Raw genomic sequence first — 15,528 nt, forward strand, 5'->3', positions numbered from 1 at the left:
TCCATTTTGTAAAATTATAAATCTATTGACACCTCAACAGGGAATGATGTACCATAGAATATATATGCGGAAAACATCTAATCAATGTACATAGGTATCTGGTAAGCACTAATCATATCTGTTAAAAGCTCAAGTTATTAATAATATGGTTTTATGAATCACTCGAATATTTTTTGGGCTACAAATGATGAATAAACTATTGTGACATTAGTGCAGGTGGTGTTTGTAGCAAACTATCAAACGCGGCAGATTGCATAAGATGATGTAATGGATTGAATCATGTATACCAAGTCATAATTTGCCTCCGCAGTGCCAGTATCCACACCAACACCAAACACTCTCATATGGTTGAATCGAACTAGCAGAAGCCCATTCGACTTTTTGTGAAATACTGTACATCTTGAGTCTCTAAAAATGTCCCATGTTCTTAAACGAACTTTACGTCACCCAGGTCGCCCTTGCAAAAGATGGAATGTTTCATGTGTCTCTATGGGTTTATGTTATCTATTGGTTAAATAAAGGATACTTGCTGGATCGTCGGTACCCTAGCATAATGATCTAATAACCACAAGATGATGTTCTATCCCACATACACACATGGACATGCACATTATATCAAGACCCTCCCCCCCCCCTCCCTCCACCAGGGCCTTGAACAGGCTGGTTTCAGGCGGGGCCACCGCAATCAATACCAAGTCCTGATTCAAAACGTTGAAGATGCATTTTAGCCTGATGAGGAAAGAGGCACCCATCCCAGTAGACCTACTGCAGCCTATGACATTGTTTTGAACACTAGCCTCGCTACAAAACTGCTACGTACCGGAGGCATCATGAAAATGACCAGCATCTAAATACACTTCAGTTGCTGGTCATTTTGAGAGCAAAATAGCAGGCTACAAAGACTACGCAATGTTTCACTGCAGGGGTCTGTAGCCAGAATGAGGTAAAGGTGGCCAGAAATTAATTATATTTCTGGGTTTTTAGCATAATAAGCTAACACCTCACCACCGCCCACACTACATCACCGCCCATACTACACCACCACCCAAACTACACCAACGTCCATACTGCATCATAGTAAGTTATACCTCACCACCATCCACACAATACCATAGAAAGCTAACACCTCACCACCACCCACACTACACCACCGTCCATACTATGCCATTTTCTGCCCAAGCCCAATAATATAAAAGTCAACATGACTTGACAGTGTTATCATTTAAGTGTTCCCTTTTCCATCTCTAAGTATAGTTCCAAACATGATATTATTACACACTTTTCATATTTAACCATAAACCACCACATGACGTATTTTAGCATCCCTGTATACTGCAGCAGTAAAAACAGGTTAAGGCGTGGTCCTGAATTTGCTCGCTCACGCCACTGCTGGCGAAAGGACATCAACAAGAAGTACCTCTGGAGAGCCCCTCAAGAGGGTATTTTGCCCGAAAAATGTCATGCTGGCTCGACATCTTGGGAGAAGTGGGTATACTCACACTTTACCGTAACCCTACTGACTGACCGTGGTGCACCCATTCCTATGCCTGTGTGGACAGAGATGTGCGCGCTATGGGAGTTCGAACCAGCAACCTCTGGAGCGCATGTTCACAGTCCTACCACTCATTACACCATGGAAACATACCCACTGTGGTGGTACACAGCTGTAATTCAACAAGTTCGTTGCTGACCTTTATCAAGGTTGAGTGATATGCCCTCAGTCGCATTATATTCCTTCAGGTACCGCTGTTCGATTCAACGTGACACACGTCCCCCCCTCCACCACCTTCCCCCATTGAAATTTTACTCAGGTGTTTTTGGGTGATGAAATGTATTATTTAATATGAATATGATTAAGGCCATCTCAAGAAATTCAGCAATGTAAGCCAATAGAAATGTATACCCGCATTTTAATGAGAGGGTCAAATTGACTCCCTCAAATAGGAAAGATATAGGATTATGAGAGCGTGTAATCACTATCCTGCCTTTTTTCTGGGACAGCCATTGTTTATTTGTTTCCTCAGACATTCTCAATGCCCTGATGGATGAAGGCCTCCCCATGCCACGTCGGCCATGGGAGTGAACTGATCTCATTTCACCATACTACTCGGTGCAGATTGGAAAAGAGGAGGTGGAACAGGTTCTGATATCACTCGCCACTGATGTTAGTCTTGGCCAGGAATCGAACTTGGGTATTTTGGTTTGTAGAGAAATACGCTAACCACTGTACCAATTCTCCACCCCGCAGGTTTTCCATTCAGCTTAGTCGTCACTGTTAAGTCAAATCAAAGTCAAATCAACAAACAATGGAGTTGCAATCATCCCCATTACTCAGAATAAGTCAATGGTGAAAATTCCACATCCCATAAAGTGGACGCCAGTCTCCCCATAGGATAATGCTATCAACACTGCCACATAAACCGAGTAATGCACATGAAGCCAGCAAGATTCATAGCACAAATAAAACTGACTCCATATGTTGCTTTGAATAGACTTACCGATGGCTTTTGCAAAACGGATGTGGGTGGAGTGACTCCTAGTGGCAACTCCAGAAATACACGACTGTCAAAAATAAAGGCCCTTAATTCTGTGCTGGTTAATTTACCTTTGAGACCAGTTCCAGTATATTTGCTACAAGTAGTCAAATGCTCAACACTCACGCATTTATCACTGTCAAATGCGTAGCAGAGGTTCCTGTTTTTGTCCACATCCCTGCAGACAAAGGCAAGCATCCTTTTGTCCACCTTGTCATCCGCGCAGAATGAGATATGGTTGAGTGGAATGCTGTGCAACAGCTCCTGTGAAACATAACATACGTAGGCACTTCCATTTGCAAGAAATACAATTCTAGGAACACATTCAAACAATTCAAGCATTAGGACCCTAATAATTGTTACATTAATTGCCATCGTAAAGGACACATTTAAAAGCACATCTGGCTCTGTTTGGAGCTCAGCTTTTACCTGCACCATGCAGGAGCATATATATTAATGTTACTAAGCTATATTTCTGAACGTTGGATTGAAGGAAAACTGGCGTACATATGAATGGAGATAACATTAACGACATCGTGATTATAATGTCCCATGGGAATGAACTTCAGGAAATGATTGAAGTACTTAACGGAGAAGGCAGAAAAAGTTGGGCTCAGGATAAATACGCGCAAATCAAATTGTTACGTAGAGCAAATTCGCTAAACATTTGGAGGCGTCTGACCGAGGGATACAACAAGAAAATTCAGTATAATGTGCACCCACGACAGCTATTGAAGGCAGAGCAATATAAAAATAATGAAAAAAAGTAGATGACAGCAAAATGATTGGATTTTGTTTTTAATCAGTACATACCATCTACCGTTGACACTGAAGTAATTCACAACAAAAAAATAATAACAAACTGAAAGGTGCACAGAGAAGCATGCAGAGATGCAGGCTTGGAATTGCGTTAGACACCATAAAAAGGCACATTTGGATTAGAGAACATATGCAGATTAATGACGACATCCAAACTTAGTAAAAGTAAATGGACAGGGCCCATAGCTGAATAATAATAGAATGGCAGTGGAAGGAATCTAACACATCTGAGGGGATGTCCAACAAGGAGATTAAGTCATTAAATCAGTTCATGTGCTGGTCCTGGATGGCTTGAGAAGGCTTTCATCCACCAGTGACTCGGACATGGCTATGATGATGACGACACTAATTTAGTCCAGCAGTATTTAGTTGAAATGAAATGTATACTTTAGAAATGTTAAGCAACCAAACTAAGAATTAATATTCCAGCTGTGTTGTTCAAAATAACAATGGGAATCATTGTAATTTCAATCATTATGAAAGCACTCAAATGTAGTGCATTCCATATAAGAATGCTATTTCGCAAAGAATAATCACATGTGTAACAATTTGTAAATACAGTCGAAGGCATTACAACTATTAATATAATTAATTATATACAATTAGAAATGGAATGTATATACAATTAGAAATGGAATGTATATTTTGAAGATAAAGGACATTCATTCTTAAGGACGCTTTTCCGAGGGCTAGTATTAAACATGGATATATTATTGTGGGGAAAAGGTCATGTTGTAATGATGACTACAATGGTACACGTGTTTCGGATATAAACACGGGTATCAAGGCATGCAGGAGAAAAGATAGGTTTTATTTACAAAGTCTCTAATGTTTAGAATTCCAATGATTGATTTTATGCCTCAAGCTTTTAATAGACTAGACCAATTACTCAAGGTATTTTATTTAAAGCTTTCGTGACTGCAGGGATTCATATTCTTGGTTCTTTCGGTAAAGTCACGTAGAAGGGAAACAATAAAATAATAATATAAAATATATTGTTTTATATTTTTATTATTTTAAGAATGTGTCTGTATGTGTTTCAACATTCTTAATTGCTGTCAACCCAAATAGCAACATATTTTTCTCATTTATGCTACTATATATTCAGCCCTTTGTCAATCCACTGCAGCATGAAGGGCTCCCCATGCCAAATCACTTTGACATACACCTGGTCTCATCATATATTACAGCTAAGCATAGCTGAGCTAGGATAGTGTTTGAATGGACAACAACCATGTATAAAACAGGTGATGGAGGCTGCTGCGGGAATGCCTTGTCAGGAAAGGACAGCGGTAAAATCTATTGATGTTACGTCACTATGCTTCAACATATATGCTCCCTGCCTTCACTGCACTGACCAGCGTTGTTAAACACTGCATGATAAAACAACCCTTAACAACCCGCACAGCATGGGGAGGTCCTCATCCAGCAGTGGATTGAAACAAATGATATAACTTGTATACGATTAGTATAAATGCGGGGTTTGTATGTATGAGGTCATGTGTTATCTTAGTTGCATATAATAGATTATCTCTCATATAAGTGAGTGATATGTAAAAGCATGGGATACAACATGTCTAAATACAAGAGGGGTTGGGTAAACATATTCAACACTGCCTATCTGATTTAAAGCTTTCGTGACTGCAGGGATTAATATTCTTGGTTCTTTCGGTAAAGTCACGTAGAAGGGAAACAATAAAATAATAAAACAATAAAATTATCACGACGTTTCGACTGCAACACAAGCAATCATCATCAGGTGTGAAACCCACAGCAAGAAAATTTGAAAAAAGTGGCGGGGTTTTTTTTTTACGTTAGCACCACGGAGAGCGATTTGGCAGTTATTCAAATGGACGAGTCCATCTATGTTCGGAAAAGAGGAGGGGGGAGACGAAAATAATGGTTGCGGTCTGAAAGCCACCGTAAGCGTGAACAATCAATTAAGACCCGAAATGGTCTTTCAAATACTTCCAATGATTGCTAAGCCAGAATCCATCTTCTCGGTTGAAATTGTCTGTGTTTGTATATGTGGATAGCCTCATGAACGAATCTTTCATGGTAGCCAGATGGCTTGCAAAGAACCTCTGTCTTGGAAAAGTCAATGTGATGTGAGCCTACTGAATTATAACAGTAATCTGCCATGGCCGAGGTGTTGGTCCTACCGTGTTTTAGGTCTGCTTTGTGTTCACTACTACTACAGAGGCAACTTAGTTTGTAGACGCCAGGGTACTGTAATGTCCGGAATCACATCTTTTACAGACGGAACCAGATCACGGATTTTATGTAATGTGTTGAATCGGACCTGGATCTTGTGTTTATTCAAGATTTTGGAGATCGTTTTTGTGATCACCGCAATGTAGAGTAAAGTGATGGTTTTGAAAGGCTCCTCGAGAGGGTCCTTATTCATGGTTGGAGTGATAGCTTTGCAGATTGTGTAGTTGGAGTAACCATTAGCGTTAAGAGCTTGGTGTACGTGCTTGAGTTCACTGGCTACGTGTTTCTGGTCAGATATGCATTGGGCTCTATGGTGCAGAGTCTTGATGAGGGAATTCTTCTGGGAAGGATGGTGGTGGGAATCCGGTTTCAGGTAAGCATCTGTATGGGTAGCTTTCCTGTAGACAGAGTGGCTCATTGAACCATCAGGTCTTTTTTTGTTAGGACATCCAAAAAAGGTAGAATTTTGTACTGCAGAGGTGTTTTTTTCAGTGAAAGGTCGCAGGATTTCGTCTCTACTATCAACTCCCCCACCTACAAACTGGCTAGCTTTCTGTCTGAAATCCTGCGGCCTTTCACTGGAAAAAACCACCTCTGTGGTACACAATTCTACTCACCTGGTATCGACAATCACGGGTATTTCCCTGTCCCCAGACGACCTGCTTGTCAGTTTTGATATAGTTTCCTTATTCACCAAAGTTCCTGTACCTGATACCATCGCAATCATTGAAGACTTGGTTCATCAAGGACTAAACACTGAGGTACCCCCCCTGGTGAGGCACTGCTTAACCAATATATACTTCACTTGGAATGGAACTTTCTACAAACATACTGAGGGCACCCCAATGGGCTCCCCCCTATCTCCGGTTGTAGCTAACATTTTCATGGAGAAATTTGAGACTGACGCCATCCAGACTGCCACTCTGCACCCAATCTTATGGAAGAGGTACGTGGATGACACTTTTGTCATCTGGCCACATGGCCGGCCTGCTCTCGACCAATTCCTCGACCACATCAATTCCATACACCCAGCCATCAGATTTACCATGGAAGTCGAAAAAGATGGCAAGCTACCTTTTTTGAATGTCCTAACAAAAAATAGACCTGATGGTTCAATGAGCCACTCTGACTACAGGAAAGCTACCCATACGGATGCATACCTGAAACCGGATTCCCACCACCATCCATCCCAGAAGAATTCCCTCATCAAGACTCTGCACCATAGAGCCCAATGCATATCCGACCAGGAACACATAGCCAGTAAACTCAAGCACGTACACCAAGCTCTTAAGGCTAATGGTTACTCTGACTACACAATCCGCAAAGCTATCACTCCAACCATGAAGAAGGACCCTCTTGAGGAGCCTTTCAAAACCATCACTTTACCCTACATTGCGGGGATCACAAAAAAATATCTCCAAAATCTTGAATAAACACAAGATCCAGGTCCGATTCAACACAGTACATAAAATCCGTGATCTGGTTCCGTCTGTAAAAGATGTGATTCCAGACATACAGTACTCTGGCGTCTACAAACTAAGTTGCCTCTGTGGTAGTAGTTACACTGGAGAAACCAAATGACATGTCTCGGACTGCATTCGTGAACACAAAGCAGACCTAAAACACTGTAGGACCAACACCTCGGCCATGGCAGATCACTGTTATAATTCATTAGGCTCACATGACATTGACTTCTCCAAGACAGAGGTTCTTTGCAAGCCATCTGGCTACCATGAAAGATTCGTTCATGAGGCTATCCACATATACAAACACAGAGACAATTTCAACCGAGAAGATGGATTCTGGCTTAGCAATCATTGGAAGGATTTGATAAACCATTTTGGGTCTTAATTGATTGTTCACGCTTACGGTGGCTTTCAGACCGCATCCATTATTTTCGTCTCCCCCCCCCTCCTCTTTTCCGAACATAGATGGACTCTTCCATTTGAATAACTTCCAAATCGCTCTCCGTGGTGCTAACGTAAAAAAAAACCCGCCACTTTTTTCACATTTTATTGCTGTGGTTTTCACACCTGATGATGATTGCTTGTGTTGCAGTCGAAACGTCGTGATAATTTTACTGTTTTATATTTTTTTATTGCTTCCCTTCTACGTGATTTTACCGAAAGAACCAAGAATATACTGTCTATCTGTTGAAATAAATATATTATTGCAAGCAAGCATTGATAACAACTAGGTAAAACATTATACCAAGAATTGGCATCACTTGGTGCATGGTGACCTTTCGCACCGTACGTAGCCAACCATCCTAATTGGAGGTCCGAGGATTATAATCACACGGTCTAAGATTGAAGTAAAAACATGCTTTCTATAATGCCAGATATTACAGAATGGCTGTCAGTGATGTTATCAGGAATATAGAATCCCAGCCTCCCTATGCCGTACTTGGCAACACGAGGTTACAGCTCAGAAGCCGGAGCGGTGCCTGGGAGCCGTGGACGCCCTCCCATTTACAAGACACCAGTCATCTGGGTACAAGCTAGTGCTAGCTCCACACCTGGATAATGCCACCGCTCCACTCCACCACCGACTTCCACTCAATAAACAACCACCTTCATTTGGACTGCATCGACATTCACCGAGAAACTGGACTAATTCGCCGTCCGCTTCACAGAGGCTCTGGTCATATGTTCAATTACAACTACTCAACCCCAAACTCCATTCCATCCATCTGGTCCTGTTTGCACACCACAACTTCCTCAATACATCATCACAACATACGACACGTGCACCTAACCAATCCCTGCCCCATCCCTCGGTCCTCTCAATTCACCACGAAGCAAAGTCACCTGAAACTGGCTTTGCTCAACACCTGCTCACTAAACAATAAAAGCCTAATTTTAAATTAATTCATTACTGACAATAACCTGGATTTTCTCTGTATCACTGAAACTTGTCATAAACCTATGGACTATTTCGCACTCAACCAGACTACACCTACAGGATATAATACATGGACAAACTCTGATCTGAGGGGCGGGGAGGTGGTGTCGCTGCAGTGTACAGAAAGGACATTAAAACATCCACCATCTCCATCCCTGCTGTTCAGTCCTTTGAACACATCACTTTCAAACTCTCTGGTCCCACTCCCCTGTTCACTGCCATAATCTACCGACCCTCCAAACCAAATCCTTCCTTTCTCTCTGACTTTTCTGACTTTTTAACTCAGTTATCTGCCATCTCACCTTCTGTTCTGCTCCTGGGAGATTTTAACATCCACATTGACACTGACTGCAAATTTGCTACTGAATTCTTGGAACTGCTACACTGCTTCAATTTCACCCAACATGTCAACTTTCCAACCCACAGCCGTGGTCACAACATCTCAGACCACCTGGCAATCACCATGAACATTGATCTCCCCATTTCTACAACCAAGGACAAAAGGACAATTTCTTTCAGAAATCTTAAATCCATCTCTAGTCCTGCCCTTTCAGCCTCTCTTGCCAGCAAAATATCCTCCTCCCCCCCACCCGTGACTGAAAACCCTTCCGACCTCACCAACTACTACAATGAAAAACTTTCCACCAGTCTTGATCATCTGTCTCATTTACTCACTCTGCTCCCTGATACACTCCCATTCTGCACAAAATGAAATCCCGTAAGCGTCAGCTTGAAAGGCTCCATAAGAAAACTGGTTTAACTGTTCATCTACAAGCTTACACAGATTACCTTCAGCAGTAGAAAGGAAGCTCTTAACACTACCCGGTCCACCTACTACTCACACCTCATACATTCTGGTTCTACCAACCCGAAGGCTCTTTTCTACACGGTAAATAACCTTCTCAAACCCAGTGACAATATCGTCAACTCATTCACAACTGATAAATGCAACACCTTTCTATCATTCTTTCAGACCAAAATTGACACCATTTACACCAACCTGTTCTCTTCTTCTGCCACCACTGTCTGCTCTGTCATTCCATCATTTGTTCCCCCCCAGCACACCTCTCAGCCACTGTCTCAGTTCTCCCCAGTGTCTCCGGGGGAGCTGTCTAAAATCTTGACAGGGATGAAAACATCAACATGTGTCCTGGACCCCATCCCATCCCACCTCATGAAAGACTGTTTTACCAGCTATCTCCACACTCATCACAAAAATCATTAACTCCTCTCTCAGCTCTGGCTCAATCCCACGTTCACTCAAACTGGCTGCTGTCACCCCCATTCTCAAAAAACCTGGACTTGACCCCAACATTATGTCAAACTTTCAGCCCACTTCCAATCTCCCCTTTCTGTCTAAGATACTGGAACGCACTGTCACCAAACAACTCAAAACCCACCTCTCCTCAAATGACCTGTTCGAACCATTTCAATCCGGCTTCCGTTCACAACACAGCACTGAAACAGCCCTCCTCAGAGTTACCAACGACATCCTCCTCTCCGCAGACTCTGGTTACCTCAGCATCCTCATCCTCCTGGACCTCACTTCAGCTTTTGACACTATCAACCACACCATTCTTCTCTCTAACCTCAAATCTTCCTTCAACATGACTGGCACTGCCCTCTCCTGGCTCCAATCTTATCTCACCGACAGACAACAGTTCATCCACATCAACAACCGCACCTCCTCCACCGCTCCGTTGTTCCAAGGTGTCCCCCAGGGCTCGGTGCTTGGTCCTTTGCTCTTCATACTATACCTGCTTCCCCTTTGCAACGTCATTCGCCACCATGGTCTTAACTTTCACTGCTATGCCGATGATGTCCAGCTCTACATCTCCACCAAATCCATCACCTCCGCCACCCACTCCATTCTCTCTAACTGCCTCGCTGACATTAAATTGTGGATGCACACCAATTTCCTTAAACTTAACTGCGACAAAACAGATATGATCATCATCGGCCCCAAATCCATCACTAAATCCATTCGCAGTTTCTCCGTCACTGTCGACACCTTCACCCTGTCTCCATTCCTTCAAAGTCGCAACCTTGGAGTCATTTTTGACAATCACCTCTCCTTTGAACACCACGTAAAACAAATCACCAGAACTGCCTTTTTCACCTCAAAACATCTCCAGACTTCGCCCATCACTCTCTTTCTCCGCTGCAGAAACCCTCGTCCACGCCTTCATCACCTCCAGAATCGATTACTGCAACAGCATCCTATACGGCACCTCAACCAAAACACTAAATAAACTCCAGTACATCCAGAACTCTGCTGCTCGTCTGCTCACTCACACCCGCACCGGTGACCACATTACCCCTGTCCTCCAGAACCTGCATTGGCTCCCGGTCCCACAACAAATTCAATTCAAAATCCTCCTCCTCACACATGAAGCCCTTCGTAACTGGGCCCCTTCCTACCTCACTGACCTGCTCCACTGCCACAACCCATCCCATAGCCTTCGCTCATCTGACGCTAACCTCCTGACTCCATCTCTCAGGACCAAGCATCGAACCTGGGGCGACAGAGCCTTCTCTATAGCTGCCCCCTCACTTTGGAACTCTCTCCCAAAACAAATCCGTGACTGCACCGACCTTCCAGCGTTCAAATAATTGACTAAAACTTACCTTTTTAAAATTGCTTTTAATGTTTAGCTAAGTTTGATGTGTTTTTAGTGTTTTTACCATTTGATGTTGTTTTTGCTGCTTTTATAATTTTATGTAAAGTGTCTTTGAGTATTCAGAAAAGCGCTCACAAATAAAATGTATTAGTATTATTATGGGCTGAACCTGCAGAGGCTTACTCCACTCAGCCTCATTACTGCTCACCTCATATCACCTCACCTCACCTTGTCAGATCCGGTTTGTACTTTGTAAAATCAATTTGCCTTTATGCATCACATTCAGAAAAAAATTATGCACCTTTTACGTTTAAAAAAAAACACCTTTGTCCAGCATTGATTGTAATCTTAAGGGTTTGAACAATTACTGTACTGCAAAGCAAAATCAATTTCATGCATAAACATACAACCGCAAGTTAACCATTATATCCCAAAGGGACAGACAAGATAAATCTTATGTGTTACAATCGAAACGTCGTATTCCATAATTATTTAATTAATTTTCTTTCTACGTGACTTTATCGAAAGAACCATAAAGTAGATAAAAATAATCGGTATTCTGTTTATTTGGTTGCACACACTTTTAAAAAAAAAATCTTGGATCTTAGAAATCTGGGGTTTAATGCTTCTACACAATGCCCTGGGATTGATTTAAAACATCCACATTCCATCCACACACCTCAACCAGTGGGAAAGAACCATCTGAGGACCCAATCAAAAGCATCACCTTGCCATATATAGCAGGGGTCACCAAAAAGATTTCCAAAATGATGAGCAAACACAAGATCCAGGTTCGATTTAACACAGTACATACAATTCGTGATCTGAGCCCATCTGTGAAGGATGTGATCCCTGACATGCAATACCCCAACATCTACAAACTAAGCTGTGTTTGCGGCAGTAGTTACATTGGAGAAACTAAGAGACAGGTCTCAGACCGTGTTCGTGAACATAAGGCAGATATGAAACACGGTAGGACCAATACCTCGGCCGTGGCTGATCATTGTTTCAATGCGTTGGGCTCACACGAAATTGATTTCTCTAAGACGAAGGTACTTTGCAAACCCACTAGCTTTCAACAAAGATTCGTTCATGAAGCTTTTATATATAGAGACACAGACACAATTTCAACCGAGAAGATGGGTACAAACTCAGCAATCACTGGAAGGACGTTATCAACCAGTTTAAGTCATAACTGGGTGTAATGTTTCCATTATAGACCTGGCAGCCCTTTAATTGGTGGAAGCCCACCACCAGGACCATAATTGCCCACTACTACCATCACCACTAGCAGTAGCCCTTTATTGGTGGAAGCCCACCACCAGGACCATCACTGCCCACTAATACCATCACCACTAGCAGTAGCCCTTTATTGGTGGAAGCCCACCACCGGGACCATCACTGCCCACGACTACCATCACCACGAGCAGTAGCCCTGTATTAGTGGAAGCCCACCACCAGTGCCGCCGTGGCCCTCTATGAGTGCCATCACCTCTAGCAGCAACCTCCACCGTCAACAGTGTGAGTGTGTAAAGCGAGGTGCAATGATTACTTGGCAGCTCTTTAATTGGTGGAAACCCACCACCAGCGCCGTCATTGCCCTCTACGAGTACCATCACCTACATTAACATTAGCTACCCCGCCCATGCTGCTGACACTTGGGCTACGGTCCATTTCAAACCTTTATAAACAGTTTGCCTTTAGAGGCAAACCCCGTTTTCCTGATGACGACCGCTTGTGTTGCGATCAAAACGTCGTAGTTTTTGTTATTTTCTTTGAACCTATCTACGTTACTTTACTGAAAGACCCAAAGAATATCCACATTCCAGTAGAATGCACAAGAGAGCAGTTACTATATTTTGTCAATCTTACCAATACAAACTCACTCGGTGATGAAGATGATGATCACTCGGCTATCCTGACACTTAAATGTGTATATGTGGCATGGATGCATTTATTTATTTATGTATATATGGACTGGACGTATATTAGAGGCTGGTTCAGAGGATCATATAGAGGAAGAAATAAATAAAGTCCATTTATCTGCATAATTGTTTACAAATATTGTTTCAGTCCATCAGCCTATGGGCTTTCCAGATGGGCTGAAAAATATTACATTTCGTTGTCATTAGATTGCCTTTTGTTATGTTATTTTAAATACATGTATTTTTTGCTTGTCAACCCTTGATCCTTTGCAACAGCGCCTGACGCTGAATAGGCCCTATAGCACAAGTAGTTGGATCTTTTTACTTTACACTTCACACAGAGGTGCTTGTTTAATATGCCTAACTTGGCTGAAGAGACTCAAAAGGTTGAAACCAATCCAGTCTTTGCTGAGTTAAACAGATGCTGCTGTGAAACATTGGTGCAGAATACCTGTAAGGTGAAAGACGAATTTATTTGTTTATATTACTGTGAAGTAGCCAATCTGTTTAATAATATTGCATTGAGGATGAAACTTGAGTGCTTGTAGAAAACCACATATGTTAGGGAACTACACTCAATCTCTGTATGGATAACTTCTTGCTGTATTTATTAATGCCCTGAAGGTGGCCGATGCATGCTGATTATCCACATATTGAAACTATTTTATATACCACCTCATTATCAATCGCTGGACTCCGCATGATGCATTTGTTTATATTCAATACGAGACTGCCGTGTGCTGACCCAGCCTCTATTGCTTATACTAACGCTGAAGTTCTTTAAGTCATTTACCTTGGACTTCTGTTGCACAATTCGTACTATGTGGACGGAGATATGGAGCTCCACTTTCTGCAGCTTCTGTCCTTCAGCTTTTTTGATGTGGCGTGTAAACTATGAACAAAAAGACAAGCAGGTAGACAAATACAGAAAATGACGATTTCACCCGTATGGTTGAAGATTCTACGGATAGAAACACAAAACATAACATGCCAAAGAAAAAAACAAGATATATACATGTTTTACTTCCGTTATGTTCTCATGGTTCAGATTGGCTCTCATATCATGGTGCAATAAATAAGCTTGGCATAACTGTAATACTTGTCACTAATTTTATGCAAATATCTATGCACTGTAACTTCATCATTACAACATTTAAAATAACAATTAAGTGCAGATTACTGCACTACGCCAACAAAGCCGTCTTTAAACAAATCATCTGCACTGACCTGTATTGACTACAGTTAACACAAAAGTGTATTATTTAAAATGCCAAGTTACTAAGCAAACAGCCACCAGCAATGTTTAAATGCAGTGTTTGAGTGCATTTTGCCATTGGTAGTTTGTTGAAGTTGTAAAGGGATGATGGCGTCATATATCGGTGGGAGTTTTCACAAGGCCCCATCTGCTGCAGGGTGCTGATCACACACCATGTGTTGTGCCAGGTTGTGAATTGAGAAGGCTGCATTATATTTTTTTTTATTAAGCTTGCAGCTATTCTACAAAGACAATGTAAAAACGCAACCATATAGCGTTATTAAGGAGTGGTTTATCTTACCTATAAACGTAATTTTTTGTCTGCCTGTCTGTCCGTCTGTCTGTATGGACACAACTTGCGAAGGATTTGGCTCGCAAACCATGGGGTTTATGTATTTTTTTTTTTAAAAAGTATCCAGGTGCCATGCCATAAGCCCCGTGGTGAGCCAGCGCTATTCCATTTTCCCATCCGTCAACTTTAAAGTAGTTCAATAAACAATAAAGTGCTCATTTTTATTTAATTATTTCCTCGCGCCGCTCCGCGAGTCCTAAAGCTGCCCGGGTGTTGCCCCTAGCAACGCACACGCGTCATCTGTGGAGGGGGGGGGGGATTTCTCCTTCGCGTACAAAAGGCAAAAAAATACACACAACGCTGAGGTAAATTAATCAAAGTGTCATGTCCTCTTCTCCTCCCCACCCCAATGTGTGCACTTACTACTAGGGTCGGTAGATACTAATATTATAGCGCTTAGACAGTTTTATTGTAGCGCGGGCAGGGGGATGGTGGGGGGGGGGGTAGCGGCCCAGCCCCCAGCCTGAAAGATGCCACCTCGGCCGGCTGGGCAATCTAGGCGAGGCCGGGGGCTCCGCATGGGACTAGGCCTCACCACGGCAATGTTAAGTCAGTATTATTTTCTTGCTTCTTTCGCTAAACTCACGTAGATAGAAAACTAATATTTAAAAAATCAGTTGGTAAATATTAAATTAATAATGTGTGTGTCTAAGTCCTTGTGTGCGCGTGAGATGTGCGTGTCTGCAATGATGTGTGTGTATATATCCGACTGTGTGTGCAAGTCCATGTGTGTATGCGTGAGTCGATATGTGTGTGTGTGTCAGTCGATGTATTTGTGTGCGTCGATGTGTGTGTGTATGTCCGTGTGTGTGTGTCAGTCGGGGAGTGATAGTTTAGCGGTTAGCGCTACGCTGCTCTATGAACCTGGTGACCCGGGTTCAATTCCCGCTCACGGCCAACACCA

At 42.4% G+C, this 15,528-nt stretch overlaps 1 protein-coding gene across 8 annotated transcripts in view; it reads right to left on the reverse strand.

Moving 5' to 3' along the window:
- Positions 1–15,528, reverse strand: part of LOC116944905 (PTB domain-containing engulfment adapter protein 1-like) — an 84,435-nt gene that overhangs the window by 26,785 nt on the left and 42,122 nt on the right. For 7 of the 8 annotated variants that reach the window (XM_076071575.1, XM_076071567.1, XM_032958830.2 and 4 more), the window contains 2 exons: positions 13,811–13,909; positions 2,661–2,798 (listed from right to left, as the gene is read on the reverse strand). In XM_076071575.1, the coding sequence (XP_075927690.1) occupies positions 2,661–2,798; positions 13,811–13,909 (237 nt within the window). The remainder of the gene's footprint in view (positions 1–2,660; positions 2,799–13,810; positions 13,910–15,528) is intronic. The other variant, XM_076071576.1, reaches the window with a different exon arrangement.

This window comes from Petromyzon marinus, chromosome 2, assembly GCF_048934315.1.
Source record: "Petromyzon marinus isolate PM22_M1 ecotype Great Lakes invasive population chromosome 2, UKy_Petmar_22M1.pri1.0, whole genome shotgun sequence".
Lineage (NCBI taxonomy): Eukaryota > Metazoa > Chordata > Hyperoartia > Petromyzontiformes > Petromyzontidae > Petromyzon > Petromyzon marinus.